Raw genomic sequence first — 16,233 nt, 5'->3', positions numbered from 1 at the left:
TGACCATATGCCCGAGGGTTAAAAAAAGAAAAAGGCAGTGGCATGCCAAGCTGCATGTGCCAAGATTTAACGTCTGGGCCGAGGCAGACCATGCCCTCTCTGCACAGTTCAGGTTCAGCTCCATTTGGAATCTGCTCTGTGCCAAATCTGGGTCCAGGCACAAGAAAGACATTGACAGTTTGGACGGGGTCCAGAGACAGGCACTAGCCGTGATTAAGGGCTTAGGCCCATGACATTTGAGCGGGGGCTCAAAGAACTGAATATTTACAGCAGGGCTAAACGCTGGATTACGTGGCTTGGTGATGTCAGGGCCTGAGTTACCCTCCACGTGACCAGTTCCTCAGAGGCCAGGCAAGTCCCATTCCTGATATTCCTGAGAGCTGGGGGAGAGGGAGGGTCTCACTGTGGGCTCATCTGGCCTAAGTTAAATCAAGCGCTTTCCATGCTCAGAGCCTGCAGCCGCAGTGGAGTCCCTGAGGCCCAGGATTTCGGTAGAGAATTCTCCTTGCACTGAAAATTTTAGCATCCACATCTTGTCCTCTTTCTGAGCATCCCTTTAATACATGCTTCAGAGAAGGTGCTTATCCCTTCTAAGAGGAGGCATAGCCTCTTGTTCTGGGTCTCCTGAAAGCCTGTGGGCCAGCCAAGGGCAGAAAATGCATCTTCTCCCAACACAGAGAATGGACTGTCTCCGCTGTGGCTCTGATGCCTGCAAATTCATTTACTGCCAGACTTCTTGCCTGTGACAGTGAGACCAGCGCCCCATCACCAGCTCTAGGACCTTAGACTCTGAAACGACCTCCACGGTTGTACAGGGGAAGTTGTCTTCAGGCAGTAGCTGAAAACAAAGTGACTGCTCAAAACTCAGTCTTGATGCAGGGTTTGTAGTCTGTTAAGAAGTAGAGTCCAGCGTTCACCCCACGATGCTTCCTAAGGGTGTTGGTGATGACCAGCTATCTTGCTTTTGGACTCAGCATCAGTCACTGCACTCTGCAGTGGTGGCTTGTGCTGAGCTGAAGAGGCTGACATGAAGAGCGTTGTACTACAGCGTGTCCATCTAATCTCTTACCTCTGTTGGCTCTGCTTCTCGAAGTGGACAGCTGCTCTGCCCTCCTGTTTTGTATAATGGAGTGTTCACGAGATGATTTTCTTTCTTCGCTAATTTAGTTCCTTGAATCACTCATGTGCTTGCAGAGGCTCTGCTGGTATTATCGGTTTTTATGTGATTAAGGCAGAAAACACTTGCCGCTCTCAGGGAATCATTCAGAAGGTCAGTTGGAATTCCTGAAACGATAGTTAACATGAGTAGGCCCTGGCTTTTTATTTTTTTTCTTTCCACTTCTCCAGAATGCCTTGTCCAAAATGCCTTTAAAGAATGATATGGATTTGGAGAGAACTATTAAAGCTGTGAGCCTGAACGATGCCATCTGCATTTTGTTCTTAATACGGGGGAAAAATCATAGTTGCTCGAAAACCTGGGTCTATTCAAATATTTTAAAAGCAAAATGGGCACATTAGAATCTAGCCTGTTTACATGTTGACAGAACTAGGGTAAGAATCATAGTAACTTATTTTCTCACGTGCTGCTTATCTTTGAAAAGTCTCGAGGATTCTGTAAACAGATGGATACACACCTTAAGTTGCCTAAGGATTTATTGCTCCCCTATTTGGAATTCTGAGTATATATCTCAGGGACATGTAGCATCTTATTTAGCCACCCCGAGTGATGGGACAGGGAGCAGATCTAAGTTTCTAGCTGAAACTTCTTGATGTCCCAATAGCATCTAAGGGCCACATGGAAAGTGCTGGGAGGCCTTCAAATCAGAAGGCTCCAGGAACAGTAACAGTAGCTACCTCATGGGTTCCTTGGAGGAGTTAAGGTTAAACTTGCTGAGGTTGAAAGGAGTGCTCAGGGAAATATTGGGTTAGCCATCAAGTTCGCTCAGGTTTTCCCGTAACATCTTCCAGAGTGACCTTTTTGGCCAGCCTAGTACCTGGTATCCGGTACGTGTTCACATCCCTAACACCGGCTCTGTGTGGTTCCTTGGTGCCATAAAGTCTAAGGGTTCCCAGCGGATGACCAGTCAGAGGCTCACCTGCCCAGGAACCCTGACGCTGGGGTTAGTGTTGCATTCCCTGGCCACTTGGCAGCTTCTGGAGGAACCCTCAAGCCCGTGACATGACCGACCTCCTCCATACCCTCTTGAGTCTGAACATGTCCATGCCGGCTTGCCAGATGTTCACTGTGATGCTAATCATGGTTTTCCTTTGTCTCCCAGTCTGAGTCCTTATTGTGAGGAAGCTTCAGAATTCAGGTGGTTCTTCTTTACCTTCCTTGTCTCCCTCAACTTCTTTTCAAATCACAAAAGCACAGCACCTGGTATTCTGTGCTAAACTTGTCCAGTAACCGCCTTTCCTCTTCGCAGGTACGAAACCAGCATTGGAGCCTTATTATGGAAAGTGTGGTCCCGTCTGACAAAGGAAATTATACCTGCGTGGTGGAGAACGATTACGGGTCCATCAATCATACGTACCACCTCGACGTTGTTGGTGAGTGTACTTCTCCCTGAGTGCCAGCCATGTGCCATCCTGCTGCAGCTTGACTCATTTGAAGTTGTGAAAGTGATCGTTGTTTCTCCCTGTATTTTCAGGAGAGTTGGTTTGTTTTCATTCTTTCTAAATACAGTCATCTGAGAAGGATGCTTCTGTCGTTGGACATGTGTTCTGTTTCCTGATTAGCTGAGTTACATGTGTTTATTGTGGTCCCCTTGGCTCCCAAGCATCCTCTTGTGTGAAGTGGATGTGATGTGAAATGTGCTGATGTTCTGGAAGCTGAGATTTCTCTGAAAAAAAAAAAAAAAAATGTTAGCATGTGTAGAGAATGGGTCCAGTTAGGCCATGGGGGAACATTGTTTTTGAAAGAAGGTCAACTGTATAATGCTGGCTGAAGAGTAAAGGAAAAGGTATTATAATGACTGAGCTTATAGCTGGCTGGAGGAAGGTTAACATCAAGGAGCCATTCAGTTCCATCAGAAGAAAGTTGTTAGACACCACAAGTTCAACATCCATTCCTAGAACCTATTTCTTCTGTGAAAAGAGAACTGTTTTAATGGGCTGATGGAATACTTTAAATGCTTAGAGAATTAAGCTATTTTTAATGAAATATCTGAAGACCACATAGCTTGTTGTCCTGGAAACTCAAATTTCTTCTCAAGTCTGGTCTATTATGATGGGTTTTGTTGTCATTGATGAAGAAAGGGTGTTTTGCTGTGTTGTTAGAGGATTGATAAACTTACACCAAGGACATGTCTTCTTGTTTTGCGATGATGGGTTGAGGCCTTTTCTTTTGTGGAAGCCGTCTTTTCTTGTTGCCATCTACCCTGACTCTCAAAGTGGCCACTTGGCCTTGAGTCCTTGCTGTGGGGAACCTAATCAGTTTGCACATCTCCGTATGCCAGGTTGTTCCTGCTAAGGTCTCAGGGTCAAAGCTTACCTTGGTTCAGTTTGCCTTGATGTGACCCTTTGTAACCCCACAAACTCATGCCCACCCACTGTGTATCCATAAACAAAGGCCTTCCTCCATCATTTCCTGGGCATGAGACCCTAGTATTACTTTACATGTGGGCATTTCTTCTCCTTCAATAAAATATAAACTCCTTGAGGAGAGAGACCCCATAGATAAATATATACATTTTTAAATATTTTGGCCACGCTTTATGTATGGCATGCAAGATCTTAGTTGCCTAACCAGGGATCAAACCCACACCCCCTGCTTTGGCAGTGTGGAGTCTTAACCACTGGACCACCAGGGAAATTCCACCCCCCACCCCGCCACCCATAGATATTTGAATTGCCCAAAGAGACATTAAGAAACCTTGCAAAAGTTTGGCTAACCAAATTACATAGATTTGGTTACTTGAAGTTTTAGGTTAATTGAAAATTAAATAGAAAACCATTTTAATTTTCTAGCAGGTTAAATTAAATTCTTAAGAAACCCTGCTTTAAAAAGTATGATATAGTCTTTTTAAAATTTCCATTTGTGAGTATTCAGTGGAAAAAAAGTAACATTTTATTATTCAGAATCCTTAATGTGAAATTTGAAAGGATTTTGCATTTGGTGAATTCTATAGATACTCATAAAAGTCTGAGTTTTATACTCTCTTTTCTTACAAAGATATTTGTGGAATGTTTCTTAGTGGGAATCACCGTGGACAGGTATTTTACCAAAGAAACACAAAGAGAAGTAACACCCAAATATCAGAAGAAAGTTAGCATTTATCTTGGCACTGATGTACCATAAGTCTGTTGATCAAAGAACATACAACTTGTATTTCACTTTGGGTCTGACTCATCCTGAATTTGACATGCAAGTGTTTCTATTTCAAGAAAGAAAGGTTTGGGGCTAAAAGTTCTAAATACTTAATTTTGAAAATAAGTAATTTATTATGGGAATAAAATCATCGTGCCGTAGCCGTCTTTGGGGATCCTGGCTTTGCAGAGGTCTACAAATTGTTCATTAAAATTGGTTGGGGCCATTCCAGGAATTAGGAGTCATATCTCGGCCACTTCAGCCACGGGGCTCTTGCTTATGTAGTAGGTTTTAGGTTGAGTTGTTATGTAAAACATTCAAAAGCCCCTCACCCCACCTCCCCTTTCAGCTTTCTGGCAGCTCATCTCTGTGAAGCCCTGAAATCTCTCTTAGCATTTAGGGTTGGATTTGAATTGGGCTGCTGAATAATGGAATTGTGCTGTCTAATGTTAATCCCCTGGCAATCAGTCTTGTTGAAAAGAGCGTATGATTCAGTGGTGTAATGTGGAGAGAGCGTAGAGTGTATGGAGTAATGCAGAGAAAGGCCTGATTATGTCACAAATTTGGGAGCTCGCCCAGCTAAACGTGGGCCAATAATGACACAATGCTGGTTGGGAATATCCATGAAAGCTCAAGCCCAATAATTTTCCAAGCCTTGAACCTTCTTTATAAATAGAAGCCAAAAGTCAGTAGAGTCTAAGACATTTTCAGGAAAGATGGAGGTGTGAAATACTCTCATTTTTGCTCAAAAACCCTAGTAATTGCTCTGAGAAGTGGTAATAAAATAAGAATTGAGTCAGCTGAAGGGTCTCAGGCAGACTTACAGGGCTGGCAGAGGAATCGTTCTGAACATCTCGGCGAGTGGAAACAAAAAGGATTCAGGCACAAACGCTGAATTTCTGGTGGCCCGCAGGTCCAAGCTTAATATACTGCCGCTTCATAGCAGCCTCTCAGCTACATCTCCGTTTCACAGAAGTTCAGAGACTCTTTCCCAGAGAAAGTGAAGTCCTGTCGCAGTGCACGTTCTCTGAGGCTTTATTTTTGTTGCTATGAGACATAGGCTTGCAGTTTAGATATGACGATGCATCAAACTGGGTGAGATCTGTTTATTGAAATTCTTCCTTGGAAAGGCATTCCCATAAGCATTTTCATGTAGAAGCCGTGTAATTTAAGTGACATTCTTGTGTTCTGGAATTAAACAGCAAGCCATTGTTGTGTGTGAGGGAGATGCTTTGGTTTATGGGAGCCCTTTTAAGAACCTCGCTTGATCCTCATTAAAATTGACACCATTACTTTTCAGCCATTTACTTGCAAGGGAAAATTAGTGTGAAGCTCCACATCTCGGTAATTGTGCTGATAATAAAATGGGCTCTCTTTAAAAGACCTGGCTCCGGGAGTTGGCAAGTGTTTGCCATCGTTCATCTGTGAATGAGGCTGAAGTGCTGGGTCCTGCCCGGGGCCCTGCCACCAAGAAAGAAGCTGCAACCTGGGAGAAGCCATTTAATTTTTGGTCCCACCCTTCTTGTGTCTGAGAATGAAGGTGCCGAGACCCACTGATGTTAGATAAATGCAGCCTGGTGTTGTGAGCATAGCGGGTCTGTCTGCCCGCACACTGGGGACCGAGCAACCTGGGACGAGTGACGTGGCTGCTCTGAGCTGCTCAGAGGTGATGCCTGCCTCATCCCTGTGTTGGGCTTTCAGTTTCCTGGGGGCTGCGGTAACACATCATAGCCTGGATGGCTTAGGCCAACGAATTTCTCAAAGCACCAAACTGGCAGGTGGATTCTTTACCACTGAGCCACCTGGGAAGCCCCCAGATGGCTTAAAACAATAGGAATGTATTCTCTTGTAGATTCTGAAGTCAGGGTGCCCACAGGGTTGGTTCCTTCTGGGGACTCCGAGGATGAGTTCACCCATGTCTCTGTCCCAGCTTCTGGTGGCTGTGGGGGTCTTGGCTTGTGGACACATCACGCCACTCTGGCTCTGTCTTCCCATGGCCTTCCTTTCTGTGTTTTCTCAAATCGCCTTCTGCCTTTTCTCTCTTAAGGACACCAGTCAATGCATTTGGGGCTCATCTTCAATCCACGATGATCTCCTCTTGAGATCCTTAACTTAATCACAAAGACCTTATTTCCAAATAAGGTCACGGTCACAGATTCCTGGGGTTAAGATGTGGGCTTATCTTTTCTGGGACCACAGTTCAACCCAGTTTGGTGCTTTGAGAAATTCGTTGGCCTAACAGATGAAAACACCCAGTGGATACCTAGGTGGCTAGCAACAAATACTGCTTGCTTTTTTTGCCAAACCAGAAACTCCTTTGAGAATCAGAAGACATCCTAAATGGCTTTTATTGAATCAATCGGAAGTCTTATTGAACAAACTGGATGGCACGTTGGGACCAATGAAACTGGCCAATGGCTGGCAGTCACTTATCCTGCTGAGGTGTCCACCTTTGGTTAAAGGTGTTGTTGAGGCTGCCCCAGGAATGAGATAGTTGCTTGAGCTTGCAGAAAAAGGTTGTAGAGTTTTGAGAGCTTTGAGTTTATCAAATTGGTCTCGTACTTCCACTTCCACCTCTCACCCCATTTTACTGTCGGGGAAATCCCAGTTCCAAGTGGGTAAGTCATTTTGCCAAGATCTCAAAGGAACTCCAGAGCTGGGTCTTCTCAAATCCTAGATTAATGCTGCCTGCACCCTCACTGATGTCTCTGTTTCAAGATTACTGTGGTGTAGATCAGCAGCTGCTGCAGTCAGGCTCGAGAAAGGTGAACCCCATGTTCAGCTCTTTGTTGCCAAAACCCCCAAAAAGTGAGAGAGAGAGAGGGAGCAAGGGAAGTATTCAGAAGACCAGTTGCTCCTTCTTACTCATAAAGACCCTTTCTTTGGCTTTGATTTATGAGCTTTCTGTCCTTTTGCTGTCCAGTTTTGTATTCCCAGAGACCAGCGGGTAACTTGTGAGCTTTGCTCCTGGCCTTGGGTATTTGGCAGGGGGGTTGGTAATGTGTAGCAGTGTTAGTCTCTCAGTCATGTTTGACTCTTTGCAACCCCAGGAGACTGCAGTCCCCCAGGCTTCTCTGTCGGTGGAATTTCTGGGCAAGAATACTGGAGTGGGTTGCCATTCCCTTCTCTAGGGGATCTTCCAGGTCTCCTGCATTGCAGGCAGATTCTTTGCTGTCTGAACCACCAGGGAAACCCACAGACAGCAGAGGTGGGAACATGTCCTCTGGATTTGCAGAGGCCAGCCGTACCTCCTGTGAATCGGCTTTCCAGAGATTCATCCTCCCCGGGCAAGAGCTGTAAGCAGCAGACAGTGTCTTGGTGGACGGTTGGGAGCCATTCAGGGGCCAGGTGTCCCTTCTGGCTGTGAGGGAATCACTCAGTCCCCTTCACCAGGCCCGATGTGCTCAGTGGCAGATCACGATGGCGCTGTCCACCGGCCCTCGGCATCAATCCGCTGTAACTCAGCCTGAAAGCAGGAAGGAACCCATCGCAGTGCTGCCTGTCCCTCAGGTGTGTGTTGCGAAGGAATGAAGTCTGTTACTTTGAACGCTGGCTGATAGGCCTGACTAAGGGGCTGGCACCTGGTGTGGAGCGCTTGGCAGCCTGTGCTCATGGGAGAAGTCATGGCAGTTGTTCATTGCTTGGGGCAGCCCCGTCCTAGGAAGACAAAGGACCCTGTGTGATCCCTGGGCCATAGGAAGGAGACTGGGACAAGTCAGAGCCCCTGAAACCACACTTCTGCAGGGCAGTGGGCCTTTCTTTTGGTGACGAGAGGGGGCTACTGGAACAAAGTAGGCTTGAAGAAAAAAGAAGAAATGGTGTTGTAGTGTGTTAATTAACTGGCTGGATCAGGCTTCCCTGATAGTTCAGTTGATAAAGAATCCCCTTGCAATGCAGGAGACCCTGGTTTGATTCCTGGGTCCGGATGATCAGCTGGAGAAGGGATAGGCTACCCGCTGCAGTATTCTGGCCTGGAGAATTCCATGGTTTATACAGACCATGGGCCCGCAAAGAGTCAGACATGACTGAGTGACTTTCACTTTTTGGCTTATTACTGAGGCTTTCAAAATTAGGATCATTCCCAGCCACTTGCTCCTTACGAAAGACCCTTCTGTGTCCTGGCTTCCATCGCGCGGTGGCTCCTGGAGGCTGCTTTTGTATTTCTGTGTGATGAGGCAGCCACGGCACAGGCAGCATGAAACGACGCAACACTGTGTACTGGAGATTTAAATGCTCCCGACACCTGACTCTCGCCTTCCAGCTTACAGCTCTTGTGCATTTCCCTGGCGCTTGCCAGCCCTCGGCTCCACAGAGCCCCTTGGGGTTCTTAACTTGAAGCATCTTGACCTAGAAGCTTCCTGGCCAGACCTCATTTGATTTTCCATATTCATGATTTTGCTGCCAATGAATTCTTTCCCATTTCTTGTTCTAAGTTTAAGACTTGGTGTTTCTCCTGATGCTGGTTTTGTGTGCCAGCTCAACGTTGTGAAATCTAGCTGGAGGGGGGCAGAAGGCCCCTCTATTGATGATGGATGAAGATGCCATGCCAGGGAATAGGTCACAGTGGTGCATTCCTAAGTGGGCCTGTTAACACTGACATGGAATCTTGGAGCTCAAGTGGGGATTGAGTAGGAAGCAAAGTCTCACTGTTTTTGTGGCTTCAGCAGCCAATTCCTCCTCCTCTTCCTAACCTTGCTGTCACAGCAACGCTCAGGGGTCTCCACTCCTTGCTGGGTAGCACTTCTGGAAGTTCTTGTGGGAATTACGTGAGTGAGTGATTCAAATTCTGTTGCCTCCTCTGCTAGCTCTGTGGCCTTGAAAGTCATGGAACTTCTGAACCTCGGTTTTCTCATCTGTAAAATGGGGGTGATGATACGCTTTTCCTATAGCACCATTGGGAAGGTGCAGTAGGTGGGTGGTGCTTTTAAATAATGGGACCCATGTGATTGCTAGTCCTATCATTAGGGGGTCCCACACCTTCTTTCACAGCTCTAAGCTGAGACATGCACACTCAGCCCAGCCCTGGCTAAAGAAGTGATTGGTCCTCTCCTTTCCTTCAGGACAGAGATTTCAAAACTTCCTTCAGTAGCTACTGTTTAACAAGCTTTCTGGTTGCTACAGAGTGGGTTTTCATACCTATTTCATAACAGGTATTCCAGGGGTAAAAGCTGGCCAGTGGGTGTTTTTAGCCCCGGATATACTGACCAGCAGAAAGTGCTTCCTGCAGGACTAACACCAAGTCGAGGTGACTCCTTCCAGGCACTGAGAGCAGGTGGTACCCATGGCTGCCAGCTCCTGGGGTTGGAGCAGGCACATGCTGGCCAGGATGGGACATGTTAGAACTTTGCCATATCAGCATATTTGCCATGTTCTCTGCAACCCATCAGTTGCCCTCTGCCCCAGGGTTGAAGAAGGAAGCATTATTGATTGTTTTTTATTCTGGCAGGGGGCCTGGCTGAGAGGTGGCTGGGGAGAGGGCTAATATTTGATCTCCTGTCTGTTCTTTGGCATTGAGTCTATGATGTGGGCAAAGAGGATGTAGACGTGTTAAAGATAAGTGTATGACTTACAGCATTTTGTAAGAGGGTCTCTTTACCATAGCTGGAAATGATTCAGGTGGGGGCAGAGGGCAGAGAGAAAGCTTGCTGCTATCAGAGTGTGGGCAAGTAAGCATGGCATGAAGATGTAAATTCATCAGTGGCGGTCAGGGTGCCTAGTAATTGAACTAGGACTCAGCAAGATTTTGATCAGTATGTGCTGAGTTGAAATAATAAGAAACAGTCGGAGTTACTTATATTTGAGGGTTTGTGATTCTTAACATTACGTGTGTGCATGCCTGCATGCCCAGTTGTGTCCAATTCTTTGCAACCCCGTGGACTGTAGCCCACTAGACTCCTGTGTCCATGGAATTGTCCCGGCAAGAACACTGAACTGCAAATTCTAATGTAAGGAATCTTCCTAGTTTCTCTCTAAGCTCACACAGCTTCAATTACCGATCACCTTTTTAAACAGAAGACCTCTGTTGGGTTGTATTATGCCTATTCTCATTGAGATGAATGTGGAAACGCCAACAAATCCTTCCCCTTTGAAACAGTAGTTCTACCAGAATGCATTTATGAATTCCCCCACCCTTAGAGCACCCCGTTGTTGCAAACGAGTCTTGTGTTTGGTTTCTTTTCATAGTCAGAGGAAGCTAGGGCAGAAAGGACCTATCATAATAAGGATGTGCTCCCAACTTCAAGAGCAGGTTTGAATTGGAAAGGTGGCATCTTGAGTTACCGACACTGTCTTTCACCATAAGGAGATCAGATGCAGGTGGGAAGTGGAGAAGAAAAGGCTGAAGGGAGGGTGTTAGTATTTCTGTGGGGAAGTTTTTCTGTTCCTCCTCCTGAGAAGAGAGAGATGTGGCGTTAAGAACATCATTGCCTTGGTCTGGAGGGAAAGATCATTGCACAGGGGTCATGTCTATTGATTGTATAGTAATGATTAATCCTGTATCTGTGGGGCATCTGGTGCTTGGCCTAGAGGGTGTTTGGGACAGTCGGTTGAATGGAACATGTGCTTTGGCCTCTTGGGGCTGTCAGGTCAGGTCACAGTGCAAACCCCCCCAAACTGCCACAGTGAGGTGATAAAATAGAAATGGAGCTTCCTGGATCTTGGCAGAACTCCTTTTTCTTTCTCTCAGAGACTCCCACATAGAGAATTCTCTCAAACAAAGCCTACAGGAATTCTGTCCATCCCAAATCAGTGTGCAAATCACAGGTCAGAAGGTGCCCCAGACATAGTGTCTATTGTCTCCGCATGAAAGTGCTGTTTTTACAGATAAGCATTAGATATTGTTTTGGAGGAATCTTTTTGAAAGTTGTGCTTTACTTAGAAAAGGAATTCGTCACTTTGTTTGGTTCAGTATACATTCTGGACTAAGACTGAAAGATGAAGGATTTAGTCCTTTAAATTTTTACGTTTTGGCCAACCGAAACAAAACCACCTTGAGTGTGAACTATTACTGAGTGATCGGTGGGCAGTGCGCAGGGCTGGCCTGAGGTCTCTCATCTGGCTTGGATGGTGAAAAGAGAAGAATTCAGATTGGAGCCTTTTGTGATCTGGGTGACTATTTTGAAGCTTCTCTTTAGATGCTGCTGCTTATGAGCAAGGAACTATTCTCTAGAATCACTTTTATTTTCAGGGCCTGAGTTTGCCTCTAAAAAAACAAATGAGGTTTTAATGTCAAACTTCTCCTGTGGTTTGTTACCAAAGGGAGGCATTTCTTGTTTGCTCAGATGGGCTGAAAGCTTTTGCTTCTGCTTGAACAGCCCCAGGAGTCAGGCATCTGAGATGAGCATGATAGGTTTTTCTGGACTTCCTCTTGAAATCAGGTTTTTTAATGGTGAAAGTTGATAAAACCATCAACATTATTACTGTGGACATCTTTCCATGTCTGTGCATAGCTTTTTGCTTCAGTCTTTCTAGTGGTCTGTATATTGTCTGTTGTGGACATAATTGATCTAATCGTCCCCTTTTGCTGAGTATTTAACTTATGTTCATCTTTTGCTTTCCAGTTACAAGAGAGGCTCCACTGACAAACTTTGCTCACATCTGTTTGTTGGCCACCTGGGTTATTATTTTTCTAGGGCCTATTTCTAGACATAGATTCACTGGATCTTTTTGGATACCAACATCTTCATCCTAAACAGCTTCATTCTGAGCACTGCTGTCTTTGGGGACTCCCCCATGGTTTGGTTTTTCTTTCTTTCTTTCTTTCTTTCTTTCTTTTTTTTTTTTTTTTAGCTTTTTTGTAAATCATTTTGGGGGAAAAAATCTAAATCAGAGTTCCACCTGTGTAATAAGAAAGTATATTTTGGTCCTGGATTTAAACATTTCCAACATCCTCTTCCCATGAAGGGAAGCCAGCTCTGCAGACAGCAGCTGATAACCTTGTATTCCTGAAAGATGTTGCATGGGCTCTAGCAAGTGGTGGGGTGCTGAGGCTCAGTGATGGAGCTCCCCAGCATGACTGTGCTCAGCTGTGTTTACCCCAGCTCCTCAGGAGGGACTGACGTCTGAGTTTTGCATCAGCCTGAAAACTAAGCACAATACAGGCAGGGGACCTTGTGCCTGGTGAGAGGAAAGCCTTCATTTAGTCAACTGGACAAGATAAACATGCTTAACTAATTGAGAAGGCGGCTTTTCCAGGATCCCTGGGACTAGATCTCACCCTGAGATTGCCACCTCTGCCATATTTCTTTAAAAAAAAAAATTAAGGTAAAATATACACAACATGAAGTGTGCCATTTCAGCCGTTTCTGAGGATACAGCGGCATTAAATAGAGTCGTTACTGTACCGCTCTCCATCTTTTTCATCGTCCCAAAGCCTTTTCACAAACGAAAGGGCATGTTTGAACCTAAAATTGGCATACCTTTGTGGCTGCCAAAGCAGTTTCACATCCAGTTTAACTCTTTGAAGACACAGAGATCAGGGTATCATAAACATTTGGGGTGTAAATAGCACATGGCCCTGCTCCCGTAATTTGCCCGAGAAGACTTAAATTGACACCCAGCTGGTAGAAGCCACTCAACTCGAAGCCAAATAATACCGTCTATGACATTAATTAGGGAAGGCACCATGCCTCCGCCTGCTTTGGGCTTCCCAGTGCATCCAGCCTCGGCCAGCGCTTCACCCTGCATCTCCACCTCATCGAGCAAGCACAAAGGAATTAGTGGTGTTTTGCTTCTAGCATTTCACATAGTGCAGCCTCCCTAAGTCACCGAGGAACCTCAGTGCTGGGGAGAACATTTTGACTTTTCCCAAACCGGCTTGCTCCCCAGACTTTGCTCTCTCTGCAGAGACACACGTATGTTTTGGAGGAAGTTGGCTCCCCAGGCCACTTCGTCTAGAACCCCCAGAATCAGATATCCAAGCAGGAGGAAGATGAGGCTACATGTAGAATGGAAAGGGAGCAGCAAACTAGTCACCTTCCACCAAGATGCATTTTTCCTTTTTTTTTTTTTAAAGTAATTTCTGGTACTTAGCATCCCCCAGTCCTTTCTGGAAGATGACAAGCAAAATCCTGGCTACAGATGCATTGACTATTTCTGAGAGAGCAGCACTCCTTCTCATCCTGTGTCCTAACCGTCCCTTTTCCTCCAGATTACTTTTTGGTTCTGACCTCCTTTCGTGCCAGTCTCTAGATGCCGGAGGAAGCTTAGGGAAAAGAAAACCCAGAACCTAGTTAGATGTAGCCTGGCTGGTTAGAGGGCATTCAGCAGAGTCTTGAGAAGGCAATGAACTCATTCTACTAATTGTAATTCGCGTGAGGTCTTTAGCAGGTTCTTGGGCTCCTCAGACATCAGAGGCTTTTGATCGGCTCTCCTAATAACCAGGCCTCATGCTAACTGGTTTAGTGCGTTTTTTTTTTTTGTTGGTGTTGTTCTGGTTTTTTCTTTTTTACGCAACAAAAGCCACCACCGCCTACTCTTGAGAAAAAAAGCGAGGCTAGGCTTTAGGAGCAAGAATTCTCAGTTGTTTTCACATGTCCTCCAAATTGCAGAATGTTCTTTCCCTATTCAACCCCTTGGAGTTGCTAAGAAACTGCCATTTCAGAGGAGGGGTAATTCAATTTTGATTTTAATTTAAAGACAGGGCAGGCAGGGTTCTTCACGTTCCTGAAATGAATGGGTGCCCGAGAAGGAGGAGGCTCACTCTTTCCAGATCGGTCCTGGGTACGCACCGTGATTGGAATCTCTTGGTGTTTTGCTGCCAGAGAGTGTGGCTTTGAAATGGTTCTTTGTGGCAAGCGCTGCTGAACTTTGTGGAGAAATACTTAGAAGACCAGTGTGTGCTGGGAAACCGGCGACTCCGGGCTTGATTAATTTATAGGTGTAATTTAAGAAGCTGGTTCTCCTCCTGATCCTGGGGATGTGTATTTACGGAGCCCATGGACAGGAGGCCTCTCTGCCCAGTGGACGTTTTTTATGGCCTTTGCTATGTTAGAGCAAAAGTTGTAGATCTCTTACGAGCAAACATGTTATTATGTCCAGAGGAGGGACGGGCATGTTATAAAGTTTCAAATGGTCAATTAACAAAGATTTATTCTTTGTCACTCAGGTATTTTCTCTCTCTCCTTCTCAATAATTACCCCTTGGAATGAAACAGGCTATTTTCTTCCTGTAGCCTTGGTCCCAGCTCCAGAGTAGGATTTGAGAGAGCCTGTCTCAAAATTGAGACTCTTAGCAGCTGGGCCTTCTGCTTTGGTAAAGTTGACTCTTTTGGAGTACTTGACAAAGGGAGAATCCGGGGGGGGGGGGGGGGGGGGGGAGAATGTGTTTTTTAAAGTACTCCAGGCTGTGCTTACTACACGTTTATTTGGTGGAACCTCATTCCAGCAAGGCAGCCAACTGTCCCATCGGCCGCAGCCACACCCTTTGGACTGCCTTCCATTCTGTCTAAATTTGGAGCTTATGCAGGGACCTCAGAATCTCTACTGTAAGGGTGCTCATCTTCCTTCCGGCCCATGCACTGTACATCAGTAACCTGCTGAACTCAGAATATGTATTTTTAAACATTTCAGTAAAAACACAGATATGAGATGCCTGTTGGCTTTTCTGTACACATATATCGCTCCCCTTATAAAGAGCAAAATCTGGTTTCTATAATATCTGTGCGTTAAACATGCTGCCTAAAAGGAAATCCTTCCTGGTAGAGGAGATATGACTTCTGTGATTACAGAACAGGAGATGGGCCAGCTCTAGGTTTAATTCTCTCATCCAGAGAGAATTCACTGACTGATTCTTTTTATGGGCTTCCCTGGTGGCTTAGTGGTAAAGAATTCCGTCTGCCAATGCGGGACACGTGGGATCGATCCCTGGTCCAGGCAGGTCCCTGGGAGGAGGAAATGGCAACCCGCTCCACTATTCTTGCCTGGGAAATCCCATGGACAGAGGAGCCTGGCGGACCACACAGTCCATGGGGTTGCAAAGAGTCGGACACGATTTAGCAACTGAACAACAACAAATTCTTTTGTATCAGCTTGCTGCCCCCCTCAAGAGTTGTAGACCCAAGGGCATTGGTGTACCCCCAGGGCTGAGGAGAGCACGTTTGCTCTTGGAGGGGCTTCATGCCCATTTTCCTGGCCCTGGCTTTGTCCTGCTTTCCTAGTGCCTGCTGGCCTGGGCCTTAGAGGGACTGCCCGCTTCCTGGGGCTGCCCCCCAGCCTGCTCTTCTACCTGCTATCTGCACCCCATGCTCACCCCAGTTTTTCAGAAGTTAGAACGGGAGTCCGGGCGCTGTCATCCTCTCACTAGTGATCCCCGTTCTTGGGGGTCTGATGGACTCAAGGGAAGAGTGGTTGCTGAAGGATCTGAGAAAGGGGAACGCCGTTCTTGGCAGAGCCTGGCATCCTGGGATCTCTTCCAAGATGCTTCAGGCCTCATTCTCCGACTTGTTTAAGGGCAGAGAATAAGGTTGCAAAGGAAATCAAAGCCTGATGTGGAGAAACGAAACATGAGGCCTACTGACTTTTTAAAAACATTTTAAATAACATTCTCTAAGGTTTCATTTTATACTGAAGGCAGCTGTAATAAGTTTTGGAAGGCGGTGTAAGGTTTCGATTACAGAGCGATCCAGCTTGCAGTTTTTGTACCCAAAGTGAGAAAGGGCCGAGGGGGAGAGGGGGTGGCTCAGAGGTTATTTTGTATAAGGTGAGAAAATTTGAAAGGATGAATTCACCACTGTAAGCGGTAACGTTTGGTATGCTGTAATTTGCAAATGCAATAACATGAAACCATTGGGAAGATGGTGCTTTTTTTTTTTTCTTTTTTTGGGTGAACATAGTCCGGATAGCAATGGAATAACTTAATAACTGGAGCAGAGCAGCACGTTGACCACAAGTAAAACAAGACTGCAGCTCCATCGTGGGCCCTGCCAG

At 45.9% G+C, this 16,233-nt stretch overlaps 1 protein-coding gene across 28 annotated transcripts in view; it reads left to right on the top strand.

Moving 5' to 3' along the window:
- Positions 1 to 16,233, top strand: part of FGFR2 (fibroblast growth factor receptor 2) — a 104,706-nt gene that overhangs the window by 49,016 nt on the left and 39,457 nt on the right. For all 28 annotated transcript variants that reach the window (XM_042238872.1, XM_060404521.1, XM_060404520.1 and 25 more), the window contains one exon: positions 2,427 to 2,550. In XM_042238872.1, the coding sequence (XP_042094806.1) occupies positions 2,427 to 2,550 (124 nt within the window). The remainder of the gene's footprint in view (positions 1 to 2,426; positions 2,551 to 16,233) is intronic.

Source organism: Ovis aries, chromosome 22 (genome assembly GCF_016772045.2).
Source record: "Ovis aries strain OAR_USU_Benz2616 breed Rambouillet chromosome 22, ARS-UI_Ramb_v3.0, whole genome shotgun sequence".
Lineage (NCBI taxonomy): Eukaryota > Metazoa > Chordata > Mammalia > Artiodactyla > Bovidae > Ovis > Ovis aries.
The sequence above is the reverse complement of the archived record's forward strand: the minus strand, read 5'-3'. Positions and strand labels throughout refer to the sequence as shown.